This window comes from Rhipicephalus sanguineus, chromosome 11 (assembly GCF_013339695.2).
Source record: "Rhipicephalus sanguineus isolate Rsan-2018 chromosome 11, BIME_Rsan_1.4, whole genome shotgun sequence".
Taxonomy (NCBI): Eukaryota; Metazoa; Arthropoda; class Arachnida; order Ixodida; family Ixodidae; genus Rhipicephalus; species Rhipicephalus sanguineus.
The window spans coordinates 65776442-65796737 of record NC_051186.1 but is presented as its reverse complement, the minus strand read 5'-3'; the positions used below and the strand labels follow the sequence as shown (position 1 = coordinate 65796737).

Genomic DNA, 20296 nt, shown 5'->3' with positions numbered 1-20296 from the left:
TTTTCGAGCCCACAGAACCGCTTCAAAAATGCATGCCAGATCATTCCCACTTGATCCTGTACCACTCAGCGATCCGTACAAGCATGTGTAGTCATTCGAAAAGCTGAGCGAAAAGCTGATTGTACAGGGGTCAGGGCCTCAGTCAGGCGCAGGCTCGCGCCTTTAGCCCTCACCCCTTTGGTTTTCTGTAAGAAAACTATCAAACGTGTGAATAAAAAAATTATTAAAACCTGCTCATAATAAAAATTAGCCCAGCTTGCACTAAGTCGCGCGAGGCTGGGCCATAGCAGAGCTGGTGGGCACCAAGCTGCTTCTGGATTGGCTAGGTTTTACCCTCTCACCTGTTCCACTCCTTGCTATACTCTGTTATACAGTGCTCTCTTTTTCTTTCTTGTCTCTTTATTTCTATGTATTTATTTCTCATTCTCGCTCTTTCTACATTTCTCTCTTGCTTTCTCTTTCTTTCTATATCCTTCTTTCTCTCGCTGTTTCTTTCTCTTTCGGTCTTTGTTCCTTTCTTTCTCTCTTTCTCTTTTATTCTTTGGATGTTTTACTAACGCCTCGCCTCCTTTCACTCCTCCCCACCCTCACATCTCTTCTCCTCACCGTAAATTCCCTTTTTCCCCCTCCTATACTTTGTTATACAAGATTCGACCATGCTCTGCTAGCGTGCCTGGATAGCCGAGTGGTTACGATGCTCGCCTTCAGATCGTGGGTACGTGGGTTCGAATGTCGTCTATCCAAGAAATGTTTTTCGCCAAGACTCTCTGTCTTTCTTTTTCTTTCTTTCTTCTCTTTCTTCTTTCTTTGTAATCGTTCCTCTCACCAATCAGAGTTATAGCATCCCACGTCGGAAAAATCAGCGCACATGTCCTGAGAGCGAAGCAGAAGAGGAATAAGAGGATGAAGATGAAGAAGAGGATGAAGAGACAGCGTTCCGGTTCATCATGATTATAATTTTCTATCTGCGACACACGGCAATCCTTGACCATAAGAGCTCTGCTGTAAAAATCGTTCTCTTACCAATCAGAGTTATAGCATCGCACGTCGGAAAAATCAGCGCACATGTCCTGAGAGCGAAGCAGAAGAGGAATAAGAGGATGAAGATGAAGAAGAGGATGAAGTGACAGCGTTCCGGTTCATCATGATTATAATTTTCTATCTGCGACACACGGCAATCCTTGACCATAACAGCTCTGCTGTAAAAATCACCAATCAGAGTGCATCGCAAGCGCACATGTCCTGAGAGCTAAGAGGATGAAGATGAAGAAGAGGATGAAGTGACAGCGTTCCGGTTCATCATGATTATAATTTTCTATCTGCGACACACGGCAATCCTTGACCATAAGAGCTCTGCTGTAAAACACATTGCGCGAGCATTCTCTTACTCGGTTCGCACACTCGTGGTTATGTGACAGTAAAATACTTCATTAGTTTTCCCACAATACTTTTTCATGACACGTACAATAGTGTGAGTCAGAATTAAGCGTAAGCATAAAGAAAGCATCCTATACTGAGGCATTTGTCCGCCTTGGCGTGAAGCCCAGACGAAGAGAGTTTGAAACGGTACGTCGTGTCCGAAATACTTTGCTGTGTATATATTTGTTGGCCCCGTTTTGCCTTTGAACTTTCTGCATTTTTTTTTTTGCGCTGGCAACGGAATGACAGCCTCGTTTTCAAGCTAAGCTTGTATAGGCTGACTTGCGAGGTCGGTTGAAGCTGTCTTCGTAGGAAAAATAAAAACCAGTCTCGCTTGGAGGCGACAGGTTCTCATCCTCACTCGGAGCTGGTGGCCGGAAACCCTCCGCTCTTGCAAGTGGCGCGTTGCATGACGCCAGTCTCAGCCAATCACAGGCGCTCCCTCCCTCCGCAGAAGCGGGAGAAGGGTTCACTGGCTCCGCGTGCGCGGTTTCTCGCAAGTTCAAGGCCAACTACGCTATGGGTTGGCTTCGCTTACTCCACTATGCCAGCGAGAGGTGCACGCGAGGGTGTTTTTTCTCACTCAGAAGTCCTCACACTCCCACAACGTCGCCTATCTTTAGGAAGCTGCGTATGTGCAGCCAACAATATGCGTTGATGTCAGTCAGTCTTAGTCCGGCACCAGGTTGATCATCCGAGCACTCGACCTTTTCCCGCACGACGCCGGCCATCCTCATGAAGTCGTCCAGACTGCAAAGGCTGACGCACGAGAAGGCGTTGGCGACCATATTTCGTGCTTGGCCCCTCGTTACACCAGCGCGTTCCCGGACCATTCGAAGGACATCCGGATGGCCGTGCATCAGTTCGAAGGCTCGCACTCCCATGACAGCATCTCGGTCGCCGAGTACGAACTCCACTGCAGCCCGCACCAGGGATGTGTTCCTTGCGACGCATTCCTGCATGTATGTAAATCCAAAGTAAAGGGGGGAACATATGGATGCAAACACAATGTGCTGTAAGTTTGTATGTACAGCACTAAGGGCCTCAGACAGGCTGGTTGCTGTCGCGATGGGTATATCTATCTATTACGTTACGCGTAGACAGCCGGGCTGGTTGATTTTGGTCATAGCTATGTAACATAACAGTGGCTAAAAAGGGACATGGTCTAGTAGAAGACGCCAACAAGTCCAGTCGGTGTCTCCTACTCATCCGTGTCCCTATTCGCCAGTATTATGCTTTATGTGACGTCACGTCGAGTTCACGCGTGAACTTGAATATGGCGTCGCCGCCTTGCATTTTCTTCTTGCGCGTTTTCTCGCTTACCAAGCGTCTTCCAGCTTTAAAAGGTCGTTTATTTCGTCTAGCAAGGAGGGCCATTAGCTAATACGAGCAAAACAGTTTCCACTTAGTGTTACCTTATGAACATTTCCCATATTTTATCGCCCTTACTTCTTACGGTATGCATACAATTACGCAAATGTGTTATATTTGTGTAACAATTCTCAGGTACGCCTAACGCTGGAACGCGACCCAGTACGCAAGATATCGCCGTCTTTAACACGCCTCCCTCTTTTAGTATATGTAGACGGAGCTAGTTAGAAGGGCCCCAGAGCACTTTTTGACACAGGCAAGAAACGCCGTTGATCTATCGGCAGGTCACCTGTGTACACGTCAGCTAAGTATTAGGGCAATGCATGGACAAGGGAATGTAGCACAATGCCCAAGAGTTATGGTGGTCTTTGACCGCCTGCCTCCCCCACTCCTAGTACCTCGTCTCTTCACTGCGTTCTGATCATAAGGACCTCAGTCGGAGGGGTCGGTAAAAGAAGGGGCATGGCTTGGTGGACACCTGCGACTACCGCCGGTCGCGCGACAATTTGCTACTGGCGATCAAAAAGCGACTCTACGCGACCGATGTTCGCACCTGCGTGCGACCTATATCCGTCGCCACACAGAATTCCCGCCTGCTCGCATTGCGATTGCCGCGTAAGATAAGCGAACGTCCTGTTCCTTCACATTTGATTGGTTCGTAGGTTTACGACTGCAGTCGCGCAACAGCAAAATCGAGCAGCGAGCGACTGGGCCAGTTCAGTCGTTCTGCGACCAAAGCGGCCATTTCCGACCGTTTGCTTGAGACTAAAGGCCGAGACAGACGGTACGATTTTCCATGCGATGCGACGTCCGACACGGCGGTGGGGAAACCGGAATGGTGACCTTTCATAGCATCGGACAGCCACCATTCCCTCTCCCCCACCGTCGCGTCGGCCGGCACATCGCATGGAAAATCGTACCGTCTGTCTCACGCTTAACTCGGTCACGCGGCCGGTGCTAGCCGCAGATGTGAACGAGCCATTATAAAGGTTACAGCGCACGCAGACGTAGACAAAAATTAACAAGAAACAAGACACAGCGCTGTAGTTGCAGCGTCCGTGCGCTGTAACGTTTCTGAGAGATGGAAAGCGCTGCAGTAAACCCCCTCTCCCCCCCCCCCCCTCCAACAATGAATAACCCTGCGCACGCCTATCGGGTCATTCGACGACTTCTCGGAATGCTGTTGCAAAACTGTATACCGATTTGGTACGCTGAGTACTTTTGCATAACTCTCTACCTTTACACGAGGTACACGAGGTTCCCGTAAGCGAGTCCGACGATAAAAGCAAGAGAGCGTGCGAAGATAAGCGCAATCTTTCAAATGAAACGTATTTAAGAGATTTACTACTAAGTTTTCTGTATAAGTGGTATGTGAGGTGTTTCCGTGTGGAAAGCACTTGCTAGAAAAGAAAAATGTTGGGGGGCAGGTGAAGAGGAGTATAAGGGTAAGAGATGCGGCACATGCGGAACAACCTCCTATCTTTTTCATCTTGCGACGACAGACTTTATAGTCCCTCTATTTTTCTTTTTCTTTTTTTTTTCAACCACGTTATATCTACCACCTTCGCAGAAACTTTTCGGGCTTGTCGCTAAATACACTTCAGTTGAGAATTGACACTGGATGGATGCTATGAGCGTCCCCTTTATAACGGGGCGGTGACATGTCTGCCACCAGGCTCGAAGGCGAAAAAAAAAGAGAAAGAAGAAAAAAAGCTTCCTTGTTTCATGTTGTCCTAATGCCTTATCTACATTGATTAAATCTATGTTATTATACCAAAAAATATAAATTCACGGTCCATCTCTCCGCCTCTTAAGGCAGAATGACCTTATTTTCCCCCATTATTTATTTTTGTACTTTATCTCTACTTTTCTGCCACCAATACTCTAACCGTCCCTTACTTATTTCTATCGCGGACGTGTTCAGCTTTCCATTGTTGTCCCTAAAACCCAAGGCTTCATGTAGACTCGTGCCCACACGTATACCTGGGTGAATATCGCCACATTCAATCAGTACATGTTCCATCGTTTCCTTAGTTCCCCCGCAGCATGTACAATGTTCTTCTTCGTTACTGAATCTCGCTTTATAACTACGCGTTCTAAGGCAGCCCGACCTTGCTTCAAACAGTAAAGCGCTTCCCCTTGAATTATCATAAAACCTTTCCCTCCTTATTTCGTTTTTTGCAAAATAGCGCGCGCCCCCTAGCGTACACTTTGCAAACACCTGTAAGTTGGCTTTCCTGCGATAATATTTTCCCACAAGACTTCTCGTTCCCAGACTGCTTTTTTCGCTCAAAGCGTGTTCACCCCTGCGCATTCCAGCGAAGGTGCGGGGACAGCACGAAGGCTTTTCAAAACACATTGCAGGAATGTGACGCGCCATTGTAAGTTACCTCGTATACAGAGAGAAAGGGAGAAAAACAAGAAAGGAAAGACAGGAATGAGCAGTGAATTGAAAAAATAGTTTGTCTGCTAGCTTCTGGTCTTGGCTGTTCGCGCGGAAAACATGCCTGCTCACGTGTGAACAGAGACTATTTTGCAAGCTGTCGTATGTTAATACAAACTACATACCACAAGCCAAAATTTATTACAAAACTCCTAAAAAGTGCTCGCGGCCAATCCCCGAGTGCCCTGTTGGCTGTCATACTAAGCCATCCTCATTGAACCGTTTTAGAGCGCTCACCCAAAACATTCTTACGGCTGGGTACCGCTTCTCGCATTGGAAACGAGAATAAAGAACGTTACTATTGCCGTAATAATTCGTACACCCGTACTCGACGCAGTTTACTGGCTGGCATGCCACTCACAAAAGGGCAAGAGATCGTGTCTGAGCTGCGGCCTCAGCGTACCGAAATGGCGAAGCCGACCAGCAGTCGTCTGCGACATTTCCAACCACATACGGGGCGCTCGCAGTAGCTTTTTTGCAAAGCGTGCAATTTGCGGTTGTGTTTGTCTACTACCGTTTTTCTTTTTTCATTTAATCGTCGTCCTTGTGAGCAAGACGTGTTCACTTATGAAGCTGAACGCTTTTTGTTTTGTTTTGTTTTTTTAGCTTACGATAAAAAAATGGGAGAAGTCCACATTACCTGTATTTCAGCAAAAGCTGCTTTTCTGGCGTGGTTCAGTTCCGTCCGCCGATCGCGTGTACGCCAGTTCCAGTGCTCGTCTACAGTCGCACTGAACCTAGTAAGATTCCGACTGCTGCGAGCACCGTCCACCAGAATTTTCATGTCGTTCTTGCTCAGGATCGCGCACCTGACGTCGATACTGACAAGACGGTTGTTGGAGGCCAGGGCAGACATCAGTTCGGTCTCCAAGTTCTTACGCTCTTTGTCCCGCAGATGGACACCAAAATCCCTCAGGTCGACTTCGACGTCCGTGAGTGAGCACGCACCACGCACGTACGCCGTCAAAGAAGAGAGTAAAGCGCCGTCGCATGTGTCCTGGCTGTGCGCTCGAATGGACGTCACGTGAGCGCAGCGACTCAGGACATCGTACGGCGAGCTGATTGGCTCGCCGTTTTCTGCGCCGCCCAACGGAAGATTCTTCTGTCTGACCGTGACGCAGCTGATTTCCGGGCATAGGGGCAGCACCTTTACCGACTCTTCGTCGACTTCGTGGTCCAGGATGACCACGCGATCAGTCAGCCCGAACTCGCGTATCGTTGCGCACAACTTCTCAACGCCGACCATGGCGGGCACGGTTTGTAGGCTGACCGACTTCAGGGTTTCATTTTCTGCCACTGCTTCAAAGAAGGCATGGCATTCCTCCGGGCCGAAGCCCTCCAAGTTTATGCGAAGCTCGTTGAGCTCGGAGTTCGGCGACCGTAGGGCTTTCAGCCAGGGTTCCATGAATTGGGCTGCGTTGCGTACCGGAAGGTCAGGAGTTCCATAAGATTCTGTCCAGCAGCTGAAGCCAGTCCCCGAATGCAACTGCAGCCGTCGCAGTGTGGAACTCCGGGCAACCACGTCGGCGAAGAGGCTGGTTGTACGCGTGCTGGAAGCAAATATAGGAAAGAAACATGTCAGCAGTGATGTTGCGAGTTTGGGTAAAATTACGGTGTTTGTTACACACCTCTGTCTCGTAGCAAAAAGAAATGGCTGAAGTTTGACTCTCCTAGTTCTTACGATGAAAAGGTAGATGTAGCTCAGTTTTGCAAGCACTACGGTTAAAACTCGATATAACGAAGCGCGATTTTACGAAGTACCCGATCTAACGAAGAAATTTCCATTCCCCAGCAAATAACCATAGGGTTCAGTGTTATCATCAACCCGAATTAACGAAGTAACTTGGCCACCAAACCCGTTTTAATTAAGTTTTTCTAGAAATAACTAACTTGAAAAGCGGTGATTACTTTCTATTTTGCAGAGATGGGCTTTTGCAGAGATGGGCGTATCTCAAGGGCCATTTTTAAACTGAAAGAAAATCTAGGAGCGTTGCTTTAAAGCGCGCCCTTCGCGCCATCTCGCGGGTTATAGCGAACACGCTGAAGCACCTCCGAGCTTTGCGTACCGCCACTAAAGAACGGTGTATATAAATAGCTCGCCGTTAGTATGCTGGATGATGTATGGAGCGTGGTAGAGTTGCCTAATGCGGCGCGCTGCGGACTGAAGGGTCGCAGGTTCGAATCCCGGGTCGCGCGCTCCGGAAAATTTTTCTTCTCCTTACTTTTTTCCTTGTGAAAAAAAATATATATATACATATACGTATGCGGAACATGACGGCGACGGCAGAAAGCCGCCCCGTGTGTGTATATAGTTCTACCGCAATAATAAAACATGTTGCTAGTTGGTTCATACCGTGCAAAACGTACTGCGACTCAATGAGTGACCTTGGGAGACATGGAGTAGTAGAGCATTCGCTCTAAAACTGAGTTCTATCTATATTAGCGCAGAAAATGAAATATATAAAAAGCGCCAGGAAGTACACGACACGGCTTAATGCTGCTTGGGCATATCATTAAAGTTATACTCACAAGAGTGTGTCCCAGGTAACTATGTCCACATTCAAGTCTTCTAGCTTTTTCATCTTGCACACGGCCTCGACGAGAATGGGTAGAAGGGCCTCAGCACTTCTATGGCTGAGCGACTTAAGCTTGAGCCTCTTCAGCGAGCAGTTCTCGTTGGTCAGGTAGGCGGCGAATAGCGTACCAGAGTCGCTTTCACCTAAAGAAAATATGAAATCGCTGACGGCGAGATCCACAACGCTGTTGTTCGTCGTCAGTGCTTGTGTGAATCGAGACGCTTGCTTCGGGTTCATCGCCAGCTCCGCCACGTCCAGTGTTGTGAGATGCTGCAGGCGCAGCTCCAGCGCAGCGCAGAGCAGGTCGTGTTCCGCTGTCCGGTCGTCGCAATTGCTGAGAATACTCTGGCGCCAGAAGGCGTGCGACACGACATCTAGCCACCCGAAGCCTGTTGTGATACTCGAGCCGTAAATGGTGAGGCTCTCTAGCGACGTGTGGTTCTTCAGCACAGCCGTAAGCGATGGGTGGTATTTCGCCCGTGCATGGATTTCTACGGCCGTGATGCACGGATGATTGAACACTAAGTATTCCGCGAAAAGCCACGCTTGCTCTCTGTGCGAGCCTTCGCCAGAGTCGTATCCGCAAGCGCTTCTGGCGAGCGCCAGAGTGACATCACCGTCGGCGTTCCTTCTCGCGGCCACGTGCAGCTCCAAACCGACGTCTAAAAGGACCTCGTTCATGTCGCGTGTGCGGTCCACCAGCCAGCATCGTTTGCCGCGGGCAACATTCTTCGTGCATGGCGTCGAAAAGTCGAGGACGGTGTCTTCAGTTAGGCTGAAGTCATGTCTTCCTTCTCTCCCGGTCGTGTGGCCAACTGGCGGTGGGTTCGCCATGTTCGATTGACACTCAGAACAGCGTAGGCGGCCTGGCAGACGTCCCTTCACGAACCTGCATTACAGTAATGTCAAACAGAATAGCATTAACAAGTGGTTATTGAGCACCTTTCTAAGCAAAATACACGTCACGCCTCCCACATACATTATCGCCTCACTTGTCAATTTGCTCAGGGGAGAAGGATGCATCCTAGTCGTGCCTGAGTCATGCATAGTGGTGACAAGTAAAGCTAGAAACCGCGAAGTTAAATTCGTAACTTTCCAAGAGAATTAATTTGCGAAATTTGTGCCGAAACAAGAAATCCTTGGCCGTATCTATCTATCTATCTATCTATCTATCTATCTATCTATCTATCTATCTATCTATCTATCTATCTATCTATCTATCTATCTATCTATCTATCTATCTATCTGTCTGTCTGTCTGTCTGTCTGTCTGTCTGTCTGTCTGTCTGTCTGTCTGTCTGTCTGTCTGTCTGTCTGTCTGTCTGTCTGTCTATCCATCTATCTATCTATCTATCTATCTATCTATCTATCTATCTATCTATCTATCTATCTATCTATCTATCTATCTATCTATCTATCTATCTATCTATCCAACGTCTTTGTGGGGCAGCAATATACTTCTTTGCAGACTAGTTGGTTCATACTTGTAAAGTCGAGTTTACTTTGTGGGGCGCTGGTTGGGGACCCAACCTCTCTTATGGTTGGCGACCCAGCCATAAGAGAGGCAATTGGCATCGCGAGGGTGAATTGATCAAGTTGAAGCACATGGACACAAAACACGAGGAATCAATATTTGTTGAACTTTTAATAATAATTGTTAGGTTGCCGCGCACAAAGGAGGACACGGACGAGGAAAGTGAATAGGAAAGCAGTGAGGAAGTATAATGCTGGCCGCTGTAACCGCCTAGCTCGAGCAGCTGACAACTGAACAGCAGTAGTGCGGAAAGCGGAAAGCTGTTTTTGCGCTATTGCACTATGAACTGAACAGCACACATCAAAGGATCAGGGAGGAGTAACTGCTGGGGAGACAGGGAGACGAAGCTAGTAGTGCATCCACCCGATGCGAAGAACAGGCAACCGATGATCAGCGGCAAAACTCGCTAGAGATCCGCTCGCTTCGCCACCTGAGCATGGCGGAAAGCCGGTTGGCGAGCCCGACAGGTCTCGTACTCATGTCTTCGCCGGAGCGAAAGCGGAACGTTTTGTCGCTTTCCCGGAAGCGGTACTTCGGCTGCGCTAGCATGAAGCGCGTGCACATGAATGCGACAAGTGGCGCAACGCATCGCATCCATGCAAACAGGGGTTAATGCGCTAGAAAGGCGTATCGCACTAGTGCGCCAGGCAGGGGTGGACTTCGGAAGGTCACGGACCTTCAACCACGAGGTGTGGCACGGCGGCCCCTCGCCGTGTCAGCTTCGAGCCCACCCCTGCGACATTACATGACACCTGCGGGTAGAAAATACGAGGCTTTTCCGAGAGAGTTAATGCGGGACTTGAAAACAGCGCCATGTTTAGAGGTTGAAGGAGAAGAAGATAAGCGTTTCCTGCCACCCTTAAGTCCCTAGATTCAGAGACTTTGGGGACTTTATCTAACCTAGGATTTTATGCCACGCTTGTTGTTCCTGTCCGCCTCTTCCCTTTCTCCTCCTCTCCTTTCATCCCACTCTCCCCTTTCCACAAAAGCCCTGATTCTTTACCCCAGCCGGGAACATTGTTCGCTACCGGTGCTGTTCGTAGTGGTTATGGGAACCGTAGTGGGAGCTTTGAAAAACGAATTAAATTCATTCTTTTCCTCTAGTATCTGCCTGGAGGGAATGTTGCGGCTATCGATTTCATCACCCAGTCTCTCAATTTGGCTGAAAATCGCGGCGGCAAAAGTGTTCTTCAGTATTCCTTTAAAGAGCCCCTCACTACCCCGCGTTCAAAGACGAGGGAGTTGTTTCCCCCTCGCCTTCGCTACCCTTCCTACAGGCCATATCTCCCCCTCAACACTTCTTTCTTAAAATCACGTATACCACGTCAGCACTAAGCGTTGACCCCATCAGGATTTCGCGCTTGTCGGCTACACGCTGTTATCTCCGTTTGCACAGTCGCAAACACAGCAAATGAAGTGAAATCAGTTCATCACGCACGATAGTCATGCGAGGCAAGGAAGAACGGATGGGCGGCTGCATGGCAAAGGAGTGCAGGAGACAATTCACATCTGATATACCGCGTATATGGACCAATCAAGAGTACGTACTATAAAGACGCCACGGGATTCACTATTCTGGCGTCACGAAGTGCGCCAGAAAGACGAGAAACGCCAGGAGAGAATATTGCGCTCGTTTTTTTTTTTTGTATTTTCAGAGGCTGGTGAGGGACCCTTTAAGGTAACGACAACTGTTCAAGCGCCGCCGACGAATCTCAATGGGTAACGTTCGTTTTCTATCCATGTTCTTCCTAACGCTTTTCCAGCGTGGTGAAAACGCGTCCCCCGCTCACTAATGACTGGTGGATTAGCGGAGGCAGAAATGCGCGTCGCGTCCGAATATTGTCCCCTAAAAGGTGCATGGCTAATGTACTTTTAAAAGCACGTGGCTTTGTGAATCTTCTAGGTTAGGAAGAACATGGTGGCAGACGCCGGCTGCGCTTGAAGGGGGTCGGGACAGGAGGCAGATGTCGCTACTTACGGCGAATTCCATTGGCAGAACAGGAGCGCTCAAAAGCACGCTGGAAGTGCTCCCTTCAGAGCCGGCGGGTTTCAGTGATCGAACAGGAGTAGGAGCTCTGTCATCCAGTGGCAGAGCAAGAGCGCTTTTGCGGCGCCGACAGCAGCCAGGAGCAGTTTTTAGTGATCTCGCCTGAAATTCGGAGTAGGCGCAGTGCCGGCAGTACGACGAAAGTCACGTGACTTTTAAACGTCACATTTTCCGTATTTGTTTCACTTTTGCTTCGGCCGGCGAGCGCGGCGGCAATGGTAGCAACCATGTGTAATTTGACACCACTGGTGTTGGCCGTATTGACGCCGTTTATACGGCTAGCGACGATTACGGCTACAAAGTGCACGCAGCTACGTTTGCTGGATGCGTCGTTGCACAAACGTACTATGTAACTGCGAATTAGGATAATGGCGATCATGTGACTGACAGATTGCACGCGTATTTTGCTGCTGCCCCGCGCAGAATGCCGGGGCTTCGAATGTTTCGATCACGTGGTATGTTTCTCCCCACTCGTCACCCTCTCACCTGCTCTCCAGAAGCGTGCCGCATTCCAGTGGCAGATCGAGTGGCCCTGCTCTCAGTGCTCTGCCCCCCCCCCCCCTACCCCACTTCTGTTTGCATGACGCCCCTACTCCTGTTTTCTGAATGGAATTCGCCATTAGGTAAAAGTGATAAATCTAGGGACTTCACTTCCATATGCTTCGGCAAATCATGGAGAACAGGCGTGACCGCACGGCATGAAGAAAAGAAAAAAGCTACCGCTACATAAACGCCGCATTTTGGCGCACCCCAGACACCCCTGAATGAGGGCCCGAGTGAGAACCAAAGCATCGAGGCTTTTTCTTTTTTCTTTCTTGTAATTATTTTTTTTTTACTTTTGTACCAACAACCCTTGTTGGCGTCCCTCTATTTCAACCATAAGCGTCTTCCCAAGCAGACAGACTTTTGTCGAAAGTTTAGGCGGGGACCTGGTCCCCAAACCGCTGGACCCAATACACTTGCGCTTTAAATATACAGGATAAGCGTGCATAAAACAACATCTACATAATTCTTGCAGAACACCTGAAAGAGCGTATGCTTGGACATTTGGTAATTCATGTTTCACTTTTTGGGCGCACAAAAGAACAGAGACGAAAGACGACGCGGACACAGAGCGGACACACGTTTTACCACATGCTCATAAAATTGAAAAGACAAGGAATTCACGCACGTAATAGCTATAGCCATAAATATAAGAAATAATGATGGCAATGTTACAGAAGTTCCTATTTCTTTGTCATGCCACTGGGGATGCTACAGTCACTGTAGCATCCCCGGTGCCAGGACCTTGGAAGTAGACAATCTAACCAAGCTTGCATTTAGCGCGTGTGTGCCCTGGAAAGAATTTTCTGAATATGATATTTTTCTCTACAAGTATATGCCAATGAAGATGGTGACTTAACATAATCTTAATTGTTGACTGCTCTATGACTTCCCTTCATGTCCCTACCGGAACCCAGATTATACTCTAATAATTTACGGGATTTTACGTGCCAAAACTAAGATGAAGCACGCCGTAGCGTGGAGCTCAGGGAATTTCGACCATCTGGTGTCCTTTAACCTGCACTGACGTTGCACAATACACGTGTCTTTGGCATTTCGCCTCCGATGAAATGAGGCCAGCAGCGGCCGGGATCGAACCCGCGACCTTTGGGTCAGCAGCCTATCGCCGCAACCACTGTACCACCGAGGTGGACTGCCTAGCAACATAGCAAGCCGGAAGAGTTGCAATTATTGTGTACTTGTAATAGCGACGACTGCGAAGAAGACTATGCTGTTATCTGCAGGCGGGTCTGGCCTTGCCAGATATGCACAGATTCCTTTGATAAACATGTGGGAAACATGGTCATCCTTCAAGTGAGCAGCGTATCGCAGCAGTCCATATCTGATTCTGAGACTGCAAAGCGCGGGGGCTTGATGATAGCTTTGTTTTTCATCTATCTGACCTAGATGCTGTGGTCTGTCTTGGTGTTTCCTTCTGCGAGGATTTTTCTCGAATAAATTTCAGTTGGTACACAACGCTCGTCCTGTGTGGTCTCCGCTCGATGGCAGGAGCCATTTTCGGCTGCCGATGCAAATATATGCAACTGGAAAATACTATTTCAAATGACCTGCTGTGACTACCCAACCCGCGTACATCTCACGGGACCAAAGTCCTGTCATCCTCGAGGTTTGGCGCGCGAGATACGTCGGTAAGATTTTGTGTCGGTAGTCTCGCCTTCCTCGATGTAGCATACTTGAATGAATGAAATCCGACTGTTGACCCGAAAGTCACGGGATCAAATCCCGGCCACGGCAGCCGCGTTTCGATGGAGGCGAAATGATGGAGGCCCGTGTACAGTCTCAACGGAAAAAATATTAGCGCAAGTGAACGGCGGCCGGAGCCACAAAATTACGACACGCGGCGCTGTTCAAGAGCACACCGGTAGCGAGACTGCCAAGGACATTCCACTTTCCAAAACAGGGGTGAACGTCGGACCGGCGGAAAGCAGCCCATCATGCTGTTGGCCCATCCGAAAGCCCATATCCTAAAGAAACGCTTGTTCATTGCTTATCGCCAGATGTGACTATGCACACGATATCTTTTTGTTTTTCTTTTTTCGCTGAGGTTGTGAGCAACCGTATCTTTATCGCAGTTGCCCCGAAAAAGCTGCTTGTTGGAGTGCTTTCCGCCGGCCACCCCTGCTTTGGAAAATGGAATGTGCTTGGCACTTTCGATATCGGGGCGCTCGGGAAGAAACGCAGCGCCGAGTGTCGCAATCTTGCCGCTCCGGCAACCGGTCGCTTGTGCCAATCTTTTTCCGTTGACACTGTGCTAAGATTTGGTGCACATTGAAGAACACCAGTGGTGCGATCCTTGTACGCGTTACAAAATAAACACGGAGGACGTGGCAGTACATTCCAGCCGCACGTGACCACACGTGACCGCACGCGATTGGTCAATGCAGAGCCGTGACGTCTGTCGCGGTTCAAATGGGCCATTCGCGTGCGGCTGGATGTAATGCCACGCCTCCGTGTTTATTTTGTAACGCGTACAAGATCGCACCACTGGTGGTCTAAATTTCCTTAGCCCTACAGTACGGCGTCCCTCATAATCATAACGTGGTTTTTGGATGCCAAAGCCCAACAAGCATTATTATTTTTACTACTATTATTAATGAATGAATGAAACTACGCTCAACACTTGCAAAGGAGGAAAGGGGATGCTAGACAAAGAGCTGCAGACACGTAACTTCAGTGCGCCTGAGACCCTTTAGACAAACCAGCCTTTGACAAAATGTAAAAATATCAAAAAATACCGTAGCCACTCACCCTTGCTCGGGTAGAACTTGTGTAGCGTAGGAGTCGTAGCTTGAATCCAGGGAGACGGACGAAGAAGGCGCGCGGTAAAATTCGTCGACCTTTCACCGGAGCAAGGCAGACAGAAATGACGGACGGAGAAGGGCTTGCAGAAGGCACTGCAGAGCAGCGGTAGGGGTTCTGAGGAACGAAGAAAAAGGCGCAGCCCCGAAGGCAATGTCAAAACGTCTAAGCGAGAGGACGTAACTGCCCTCTCGCTCTTCTTGCGAAGGGGAGCGCAGAGGCGGTTCTGAAGAAAGTACGCAGGACAGGACCCTCTCCCCCTAATCTCTATCAGCCAACCAGCAGCTGTCCCTTTGCCGTTCTGGCGCTCTTGTCAAATGCTAATCCGCCTCATTTCCGCGACCTTGCCGAAGCACGGCCGGTCTGGCGGCGCGCGTTCGAAGGAAGGAGCGAGCGCGCACCTCCAGACCGGCCATGGCCGAAGCAAGAGATCGTCCAGAGGAAGGAGTAACCAAAATCCTCTTGTGGCACGAGAAACGAGTGACACTATTGTTCCTCTTCCACGCACACACGGTCGAGCCCTTTTTTCCGGTTTTGCGAATATTCCTACAAAGTCTTCTCAAAAATATAAATCCATGGTTCTGTACCTCGATGGCCGCTTTCCCCCTCCGTGGAGGGTGGTGCCTTTCTTTGCGGAGGTCAATGCCGCCCCAGCGGCATTTGCACGCAGCGAGGTTCCGCGTCCTCCTGGTCCCAGTTTTCGTCGGGCCGCGAAAATGGCCAGAAGCCTGGTTGCTTCGTGCCACTGTGCACAACCCACGCATGAAACGGCTGGAGGACGTTATCATTCCCTAGAGACCCCAAATGAAGGCTGCTCTGGACGGTGAATATAAAGCGGGACAAATGACGTCCTGCAAACTCTTGTTTGAACACTTGCATTATTTGAACACTTGCAATTTTTCCTACTTAAAGGCCGAGGCAGACGGCACGATTATCCATCCGATGGGATACGTGTGTCGTCACGCCGCTGGTGGCGCCCTCTCCCTGTCGCCGCTCCGGTCACAGTGGCCAAGGCGAGTCGGTGTAGTCGAGCCTCGGAGCATTTGCCGACATCGCCGCTCGCGGCGGCATGATAACCATCGAGTACATTTCGTTATTGAGATGAAATAATTCCTGATTGAATAAAGTGATGTTTGAAGTACGCCATTTCTGCGCCCGTTTCCAAACCACTAGCGAGATCGCAAGCAGCTATGCAAGGCCATTTCGAAGGTAAACACAGCGACTCCGGCCGTCTCGGCGAGCCGGCTCGCTTCGCTTCCACCTTTGCTCTTCTCATCGATGGCGTAGAGAAAATTAATAGCGTAGGCTAACGCATTGCATACAAGTACAAAGCTTAATAGTGTTGAAAAACAAGCGCTCTATGACGAGCTTGCGTGTGATTGCGAACGGCGTAGGCGACGGCCGTCGTCCGCCTTGTTAGGCCTACCTCTTGGAGTCGTGACTGACGGCGGGCTGTTGCGTTGTGCTTGACGCTTATATCCATATAGAACTTGCTTATATTGCTTATATTGCTTATATATATTGCTTATATTGCTTATATCTATATAGAACGAAACGCGGCTGATCAAAGTTGTTTGTTCTGTGCTTCTTCACGAGGATACGAAGTCTTCAGAGCGTGCATGCCGAGGTGACGTATGTGGGCGGAGCCTACGGCTGATCGCTCGTTCGCCCCATGTGTGCGGAGTCGTCGTACTCCGCATGCCGGACATTTGACGCCGCACGTCGGATCGGAGGCAAATCGTAGCGTCTGCCTCGCCCTTTATGCCTGTTGTTGCGGTTATACATCCAATACGTGTACCATCAGTTGTGTTAATGTTCCTGGAAAGGACGCAACCACTCATGCTGCTGTGAATATTTTTTTATGATAGATTCGCATAGGCCGGCAATCTCACTCATGAGTCGACTCACTCAGATCGGGCCGTGAGTATGAATCTGTGTGAGTCCGGGTGAGTAATATTTTGGTGAGTTCGATTCCGAGTGAGTCCGGCAGAAGAAAAATTTAGTGGGTCTGAGACCAAGTGAGTCCAGTTGAGAAAAATACTGATGAGTCTTATTCCGAGTGAGCCCTAAGCGCAAAATATATTTCTTGAGTTTCTGAGTGAGCTCCATCTTCTATTGCCAACATATGGTCCTATCTACTCATCTTCAGCATTTTTATCAGCCTTATATCGGCTTATGTTTATACTCAAGTCTATACATAGCTTGCATTGACGTCACCGTTGCCGCCATCTTTACGAACCAACTGCTAGAGACGCAGGGTTATGTGCACCGCCTATAGAGGCGCCACTGATAGCCACCTAGCGGGCGCCGCCGACAGTACGTGCGGGAAGCCGAGCAGACGACAGCGCGTTGCACAGCTTTGCTGTGAGGAAATGAATGAAGTTCGCGGCTGCTATTTCCCCTTCTTGCGGGTGCCAGACAACTAATTCTGCACTGGCAGCTGCAGGAAAGGCGCGGGCCTCTACGAAAGTGGACTTGTGCACGATGTTTGTCACGAACGAGCGCTTAACTAAGCGCACGTTGCCGATTTCGAACGACGGCATGAAAGCCTGGCGCCGACGGTTCGTGCGCGACAGAGCGCGCGCATCGAAAAAACAAGTATAAAAAGGCGCCGGGAGCGCGCCCGCGCGCCTCTTACCCTCTCCGCAGAAGACGCCACCGACACAGCCAACGAACGCGAAAGATCGGCATATTCGAGAAAGCAAAGCCGAGCCAGCGGCGCCGTCTGATTCCGCAGACGAATCGGTGAGAGGATCTCGCCCTTTCTCTAGCTTTCGCTGTGCTACGCACAGACGAATCATACGCACCTTCCCGAACCCAGGCGTGAGCCGATACAGGCAATGCAAGCGCAGCAAGCGCGCGGGGGCAGAGTCAGGAGTTAGTCGGCGATGATGTCGTTCTAGTGATAACATCGTTCGCTCGACCGCAGAAGACGTGTTGTTTGATGATCTAGTGCTGTGAGTTAAGTATCAAGAGATGACAGTGACAAGTTTTGAAGAGGGTTGCCGAGAAGACATGTGATGACCGACTGCGGAGGAGAACAACGTCCGCGTGGAGTGAATCGTCATGCCGGTGAATATCAAAGGTGCGTCGCGCAGACCGGCGTAACAAGATCCAGCTATGAGGTGCAGCTCGTGGTGAACATCCGCTTTGTTTTGTTTACAAAGGTGACGTCTCAATCACTTCTTGTTCTTTCTGAAGTCAACCATTGCTGCATTTCTGTTTCTGTAAATAATAAATATAGAACTTAGCTTGTAATAGCGCGGTACATGTACCGCGCTAGTACAAGCTAAGTTCATGGATGACCAACTCGCCCGAACTACAACACTTCTGAAATATAGAACGTTTGAGCGAAGTGTCCTGCACGGCGGTCGAACCGAACCAACGCATGCTCAGGCTGATAACTTTGGTCGTCTACCAGTGTCAACATGATCGAGTGCATCCAGTGAGCACCGATATGACAGAACGAAAGCATTAGAACAAGAAGCGACGTGTTAACCCGCACAATGACGAAGCGGCTCGTCTTTGCCAACGAACAGCGGCGATCCATTGCTTCCGTCGCTCTTGCTCAGGAGGCCTTGCGGTAAGTGAGTGAAACCGTGTTCCGGGCGCGTTTTTGTAGGTGTTTGAGCACTCCACTCCACAGCAATTGTGATTCGACATCCCTTGAAGTTTCGGCCACCACACACACGACGAACGTTGCTCATTTCACTACGGAAACGGGAACAACGCGGATACACACGTACAACGACGTAGGAAACCACGGCGGCCGTCTGCTCGCTTTCCCGAGAGCAATGATTGAGTTCGCCGCCTATGGCGCTTCCGTCGGCGCGCACTAGGCGTGGGTGAACTCTTGCTCGGACGCGCGGAGCAAGAAACGGTGACGTCAGATTAGTTCCGGTGCCCCCTCCAATCCTTTGTGTTCCCCCTTGGCGCAGCTGGCGAACAGAAGAAAGCGGGGAGAGCACAAAAGAACGCGCGGGGAGGAAACGACTTGCTGTCCTCCGCTCAAGTGACACTCTAATAAGATAAAAAAATGTCATGGTGGCCGCCATGTTTGCGAACCAGCACAGAGAACATGTCAGTGACGTCACGGGCAAGCTATGTATTCACACATGTCTCAACGCAGAAGCGTTCATGCGTCACCTCAATATTTATTGATCAGATATGTGAGCTACGGGAGTGCCTTGACAGTACTCCCGCAATCTTTTTCACAGGAAGTTCTTGATAAAGATATCTCGTGCGAGTAGCGTATTTCTTAAAAGTGTTCTTGCCAGATTTAAACCACTGATACCACGCATTTGAAAGTACAATATCAAAGGGCGTATCGTAGAGCACCGATTATGTGAGATATTGGCGTTAAAGAGCATTGACACCATGATCAAAAACCATGATAGAGGGGGAGAACGCAGAGACTGTTCTAAGCAAGTGTGAGGCTCTGTAATGCTGACAAGATATTTTACTTCGAGACTAAAGTCTGTTTTCGCGTGGCGCACCTATTGACATCGACACTAGTGTGGCGTCAGGTTACACTATCAATTTTGGCGACTTCACGCACCAGTATGGCTAGTTGCGATTACGTCAGGTAACAAAACATTCAAAATGGCCACTTGTGCATCACCAATGGAGTCACGGAGCGGAGTGGGCGTGGAAACGTCACGATCTTTTCCGCGAGCACGTGACGAGAAGGTCATACCGTGCGGTGACGCCAGGGTTCAGCAGGAACCAAAACTACTATTAAAAACATGTAATTAATTTTTCAAGGTGCACTCACGTTTACCAGTGCATTCACGTTTACCAGTACAAAGTTCCGTAGAATTTGGATGAAATCGATTTAGGGTCCATTTCTCTCCTGCCTAAATAGTAAGCTTTTGGGAATCTTGTACTTTTTCGATTTTTCAAAAGATCGTAAGATTTTGATGAAATAGGGCTTGAGCTTTTTAGTGTCTCTACTTTCCAATGTCTTGTTTAATTTTCGTAATATTGATATGAGAGGCATTTTCTACCCTACAGTTGAGTCTATTGACTTGCCTTTTTTGGTAAAAAATGCTTCTATGATTTGTTTTATCGTAATGCATGGATATTTCCAAAAGTCGAAATATAAAAGACGTATAAACGAGGTAGCGTTAAGTCTTGGTCATTAATTACACCAAAATCTTCTTGAAGTGGCACCTGACGCGGGGCTTGGACACGACGCATTAAGTTAGCATTAAGTTTTATGATTATGGGGTGTAATAATCTACAGACCAAATTTTAAGCACTGTTCGCTGCGCCGTTCCAATAGCCCAGTGGCTAAGGTGTTACTCGGGAAAGCGAAAGGGCGGTGGTTCGAATCACGGTGAGGGTATCGCTACACGAAGCAGGTAAGGCTAAAACCCTTGCAATTCTTAATGTATCCGATTGCGGCAAGAGGGTTCTTGGAGTAAGGGACCCTCCCACCTAGAATGACCCTGACCTTGATTTACTTCATCCTTTTACAGCGAAAGCTGTTATGAGATCATTTCACCGGTCGTTTTTGGTGCCGTAGTTGTCCGCCGCCGCCGC

General features: G+C 49.1%; 1 protein-coding gene across 1 annotated transcript; it reads right to left on the bottom strand.

Moving 5' to 3' along the window:
• Positions 1-1997: 1997 nt before the first annotated feature.
• Positions 1998-8138, bottom strand: LOC119373921 (uncharacterized). The gene is made up of 3 exons (XM_037643983.2): positions 7763-8138; positions 5874-6783; positions 1998-2375 (listed from the first exon to the last, which is right to left on the bottom strand). The coding sequence occupies exons 1-3, from the start codon at positions 8044-8046 to the stop codon at positions 2013-2015; spliced, it is 1557 nt and encodes a 518-aa protein (XP_037499911.2). The 5' UTR covers positions 8047-8138; the 3' UTR covers positions 1998-2012.
• Positions 8139-20296: the final 12158 nt, after the last annotated feature.